At 46.8% G+C, this 6,000-nt stretch overlaps 1 protein-coding gene across 1 annotated transcript in view; it reads right to left on the bottom strand.

Moving 5' to 3' along the window:
• Nucleotides 1–6,000, bottom strand: part of MAST1 (microtubule associated serine/threonine kinase 1) — a 101,927-nt gene that overhangs the window by 28,847 nt on the left and 67,080 nt on the right. Inside the window, exons 10-11 of the mRNA XM_083592797.1 lie at nucleotides 3,128–3,260; nucleotides 355–422 (exon numbers count right to left, since the gene is read on the bottom strand). Of these exons, the coding sequence (XP_083448923.1) occupies nucleotides 355–422; nucleotides 3,128–3,260 (201 nt within the window). The remainder of the gene's footprint in view (nucleotides 1–354; nucleotides 423–3,127; nucleotides 3,261–6,000) is intronic.

Here is a 6,000-nt window from a genome sequence, read left to right as displayed (position 1 = left end):
GCCTGATTTCCAGCTGCTGCCAGTAGAGACCGAACGCCCAATGATAAATGGAGGGCTTTAGTTGCATGAACCAGATTTCCTTTAGTTTGTTTTCCTGCACAACAGCCCACCAAATGGGGTGGCGGCCTGGAGTCAAGTAGGTGCAGGAGCTTTGCTTTTACCTCTTTCCCCAGGATCAAGCATGTGATGTGGATGTAGTGGCAGAAACATTGAGCAGCGGTATGAAGAGAGAGAGAGAGAGCGACAGAGAGAGAGAGAGAGAGACAGAGACAGAGAGAGAGTTGTGTCTATGTGTGAAGAGTTGGGACAGACAGCACAGAGCTGGGGTGCGGCTGGTGCCCCCTGTGTACTGACCTCTGTGAATTCCTCTGTCTCAGGTGTGTTCGATCCTCCGCTATCATGCTCCTCCACATACAGCACATCTGACGAGAACAGGGTTTGGAAAGAGCCAAAGGGAGAGCCAAGGGAACAAGGCTTTAGCAACCCCATTGTCATTCATGAAAGCACAGAAAGGGCGAAACCTAGACATGTGCATACAGCCATGCATATATGCCAATGCACATGCCTTGTGGTACGTACACGGCGGCATGCTAACGCGTGGGGGTATGTGTGTGATGGAAAGATACACGTGTCAAGGCGACAAATCAGGTGACGGAAGCATGCGCTCGCTAAGACAAATCACGGGGGGTATTTGCTTGCATGCACCTTAGCACACACCTTGGGAACAGATACACAAACACCTGCGGGTATGCGGGTTCGCATATACTTACATTCACACTGGAATACAATGTTAGCTGTGCTACCCTGCTCACACAAATGCATGCCCATGCCCATTTAACACACACGGATACAGATAGTTTATGCAATCCCTCCATCATCTGGTGCCTTGGAGATCACTCGACTCTCCAATGTCAGCACGTGAACTTGGTTTGGCTTACCTGGGTGTCAGCACTTTGACACCACATAGACTCACCTTGAGCAACTACCAACCCTGTCCCTGGGTCAAACAATTGACAACAGGTCTGTACAACTTCCCCCCATGGGGATAAAGCAGCTTAAGGTAAAGGTAAAGGGACCCCTGACCATTAGGTCCAGTCGTGACCGACTCTGGGGTTGCGGCGCTCATCTCGCTTTATTGGCCGAGGGAGCCGGCGTACAGCTTCCGGCTCATGTGGCCAGCATGACTAAGCCGCTTCTGGCAAACCAAAGCAGCGCACGGAAACGCCATTTACCTTCCCGCTGGAGTGGTACCTATTTATCTACTTGCACTTTGACGTGCTTTCGAACTGCTAGGTTGGCAGGAACAGGGACCGAGAAACAGGAGCTCACCCCGTTGCGGGGATTCGAACCGCCAGCCTTCTGATTGGTTTAACCCACAGTGCCACCCACGTCCCTTAAGAAGAGCCAAATGTGACTGGGAAACCTGCCTGTGAGGAAAGCATTAAACATGCCCTTGGCCTGCACTGCTCGGACAGCCAGTGTGGTGTAATGGCTACAGTGTTATACTAGAACATGGGAGACCAGGGTTCAAATCTCCACTCAGCCATGAAGCTCACTAGGTGACCTGGGTCCAGTCCCAGTCCCTCAGCCTAACCTACCCCACAGAGTTGTTGTGAAGATAAAATGGAATGGGGTGGGGAGAAGTGAAGTGTGTATACCACCTTCAGCTCCCTGGAGAAGAGGAGGGATATAAATATAACAGACAGAAAGACAGGCAGATAGATTTGGAGTCCTGGAGACTATAGCAAAAGTGTTAGGTTGGGGGGGGTGTTTGTTGGAAGAAATTCCACATGTATATAATGACATTTTGCCCCTGAGTTTACACAGATAAACCAAGAAGCACACCCTGAATGACCATTGAAATCTGCCATATAAGATTAAGGCATCAAACGTTAGCTGGTTCAGCCCAATTTAAGATTTCAAAAGGTAAAGGACCCCTGGACAGTTAAGTCCACTCAAAGGTTACTATGGGGTGTGGCATTGATCTTGCTTTTCAGGCCTAGGGAGCCTGTGTTTATCCACAGACAGCTTTCCGGGTCATGTGGCCAGCAGGACTAAACCGCTTCTGGCTCAATGGAACACTGTGACGGAAGCCAGAGCGCACAGGAACGCCCTTTACCTTCCCGCTGCAGCCGTACCTATTTATCTACTTGCACTGGCCTGCTTTCGAACTGCTAGGTTGGCAGGAGCTGGGGCAAAGCGGGGGCTCACCCCGTCGCATGGATTCAAACTGCTGACCTTCTGATCAGCAAGCCCAAGAGACTCAGTGGTTCAGACCACCTTGAGACCAAAGCAAACTTTCTAACCTGACAACTTAATAAATAAGATACCAGGGTGGTGAACAGTATTTCAAAAAATGTTCATACAAAGACATCCTTTCAGTCATAATGTAGATTCACACATATGTGGTCTTTCCCCCCAGCTGTCATGTATCTGTGATACACGATCATATGAACAAATAAATGGCTGCTAATGTGTGTGTGAACTAGGTCCAGATTTACACAGCAAGGGTCAATACTTGGGATCTCTTAGTGGCAAAGGCTTCACTGATCTGTATTAATAAGGGAACCAGAGAATGTATCTTATCATCATCCGAAGTACCTTTCTATATCAGACTGAAGTCCATCTAGTCCTGTGTTCTCCACAAAAATCCCAGCAGTAAGCTAAGGAATTGTCCAATGGGACGCGGTCTATCCATGATGTATCCTTTCTTAGGGGATGCTCTGTCCCCAAGGAATCCTGGATGAGTTTCACCTCTTTGTTAAGATACAAGTACCACTGTACTGGAAATATGTCAAGGCTAGAAGCTGCCCTGACACCCACTCCCATCAGTGACATCACACCCTCGGTGTGTTTTTCTGTCCTGCTTAACAAGTAGATCACCCTAAACAATAAACCTGCACATGAAGAGGGGAAGGGAGACGGAACAGCCTGTGCCTCTTGGAACCCATGTAAAGCCAAACTCCACAGCTAACAGGACGGGTCACTTGCCACATAGCACAGAGGTTACAAGATGAGCATGCTAGCACATGCATGAAATCACATACACATATGTTCACAAAACACAGTAGGTACTGCGGCCCAGGTACATACGTGCTTTCCTGCAGGTGATTTTTTGTTGAATTACCTGGGAAGGGATCTCGGGTAAGTCCCAGCTGGCTGATGATGTAGCGAGGGATATCGGTCTTCACCAGGTGTCCCTCTTTGGCATGGTCCTCAGCAGCTTCCAATAAGTGGTAAAACTCCTCGGGATTAAACTCCTAGGGAACAGTAGAACAGCTCAGAGTTAGGCCCTGCTTTGGATTGGATCAGGCCTCTTCTCCTAAGACTGCGGGAAGCTAGCAACAATGAGCTGCCCTTGCTTTTTCACAAAAGGGAGAGTTGGCGTGGTGTCATGGTCAGAGCGCTGGGAATGGGATCAGAGTATCCTGGGCAAGCCTCAACCAGCCACTCCTTCTTTCTCTTTGCCTAACCTACCTTGCAGGGCAATTGTTAGAGTAGAATGGCACAGTCCCCAAGCACACTGTCCTGAGCTTCTTGAAGGAAAAGTGGAATAATAAGTTTGGTGGTTGGATCAAATGGGTTCTTTGGGGGTCCCCTTCAATCCTGTGACTTCATTCATAGGACCAAATTCTGTAGAAACAGGAAGACTGCTGAAATGGTCAAACTAGTTTCTTTACTGAGTATATAACCCTAGCTGCATCTGTTAAGTATCTACTTTGTCATATAAGCTAGGGCAATGAGTTGCCGCCAAATCTGCCTGGCTGGAGGGATGTCACCAAGGGGAAAGAGAACAAAGAGACTGGAGTTCTTTGTGCAAAAATATGAAGTTATGGTTTTGGCTACTCTGCCACAGAAACTTAATGGGGGAGCAGGATCTGTTGGAAGTGTTAATGCTATGAGTTTTCTATCTTTTGCACAGACTATTTGTCTACGGAAGCAAGATCATACAGCACAGAAGCACTATCTGTCTCCATCAAGGGAACCAAACCTAAAGTATGTGCTAGCACCCTTGAAACTTCTCACCACTCAGGGACTCAGGTGTACAAAACATTATTTGATCCACAAAAAGCATAGGATTTTACCATAGTAAGCAGGCTAAAGATTCTCTTTGGGTTACTTGTTTAGAAACCAAGGTCTGCAAAAATGGGGTGCTGTGGGCCATAGAAAAAGGCTGGTGCAACATGGATTGGCCAGAGGCTACAAGATGGTTAGGCTTATGCTAAATGATGAACTGGGGTCCTCCCATTTCATTTATTTTATTCTATGATATCAAATATACCAACTGTGATGCAGACTGATTTATGTAGCTGAGCCAGGGATTTCTGTGTTTCTGCTGTGGGGATCCTACAGTGAGTGAGTAAAGGAATTATGTGACTGAGGTTTCGATCTGAACCATTATACTAATGTGTGGTAATTTTGCAGTTTGCTTAATATGACAAAGTAATTGTCATATAGGTCTGTGACCAGGGTTGCAACCTCTTTGTGAATCAGAAATTCAACTAAGTTTTACTCAGAGTAGCTCTACTGGCATTCAGAGACCAAACTTGGCCATGTTCATTAATTTCCATGGGGCTACCTAGTTGATCACACCACCCAAATTTAAAAAAATAACGTAGGCTACAGACCTAGCTGCAGCAATTTAGGTTGCTTCTAAGGAATGAAACAAGCTGACCAGGCTATGAAAGAGTAATAAAAAGACTGATTCTGACTGCAGTGTGTTTGGTTTTGTGGAGTTGGAAAGGATGGGGAGAGACAAAGCAGTAGACAGGGAATTAGAGAGATGAGACTGGGGAGTTATTATAGAAAAATAGGAATTTGAAGTGTTCCAACTTAACCTTGATGAAAGCTTTATGTGTGGGTGTTTTTGCTTTCCTTGAACTCCCAGGTCCAAAGGAAACAGTATCAGGGGAACCAGTCCCAGTTCCTGTGCTAGAATAAATAAAGGAGGAACAAAATCATTTGCGCAACACTGTTTCCTTCAGATCTGGCTGACAGAAAGATTCTTCATCAGTCAGTCACAAGCCAACAGCCGGTAGAGAAAAACACTTGAAAAAGGAATAAGGAAATCAAACAGCTTCCCATCAGCCAGCTTTTGGCAAAAACAAACTGACAACTAAGTATATACATATATGATAAAAAGAGGCGTAATCAGTTGCTTTCCTCTCTACTGCTACTCTCCTCCTTTTCAAACAAGGGATGCCCACACAAGCACAGCAACTGATACTGCATTGGCTTGGCACATCCTCCTGCTCTTCAAACCACCTGGCAACTAGCAAGGCTGAGGAAGCGCATCCTGTGATTGGATGGTATGTTGCCAGGGAAACCGGCAGGTGGATGAAAGCTGATGCCCTGTGGATGGCAGAGAGCAGAGCCAGGATTAAGAGGCAGAAGGAGAAGCAACTGGTGCCAAGGCTCAAGGGTGCCCGGCTTAGTGCTAATACTTAAGTCGTGGTACGAAGGACTCAACACTTTTCCTGGACTATGGCTCCTCCCCACATACAGGACTGATGAACAGGCACCAGGATGAACTCCTACCACGTGGGAACAAAGCTGACAAAAGTAACACAAGCCAGGATGTCCTTCGTAGGCAGTATTAAGGGCTGGTCCAAGATGTGCTGGGGCAACACCAAATCCAAATTGCTGCCTCACCTCTAATTAGAATGAAGAATGACTTGCTGAAGTCTTCGGTTAAAGCCCTGTTTAAACAAATGAGCACTGGGCCATGCTCAGGAGAACTTTCTGGGAGATTGAGTACTTACACAAGATCTGTTTCCCTCCCAGTTTGCCACCCTTAATTTCTTGACCAACGTGGGTGCCCTAAAGATGCCTCTTTCACTTTCTGCCTCATAGAAACAGATACAGAGCAAGGATAGTGAACATGTGGCTCTCCAGCAGTGTTTGGACTCCAACTCCCACAATAGTTCAATAGATTCCTCCCCCTTCCCAATGATTTTCACTACCCATATGATCAAAGTCTTCTTTGGCTGTGTGTGCCCT

This window comes from Podarcis filfolensis (genome assembly GCF_964270895.1).
Source record: "Podarcis filfolensis genome assembly, chromosome: 17".
Lineage (NCBI taxonomy): Eukaryota > Metazoa > Chordata > Lepidosauria > Squamata > Lacertidae > Podarcis > Podarcis filfolensis.
This window is presented reverse-complemented; position numbering and strand designations above follow the sequence as displayed.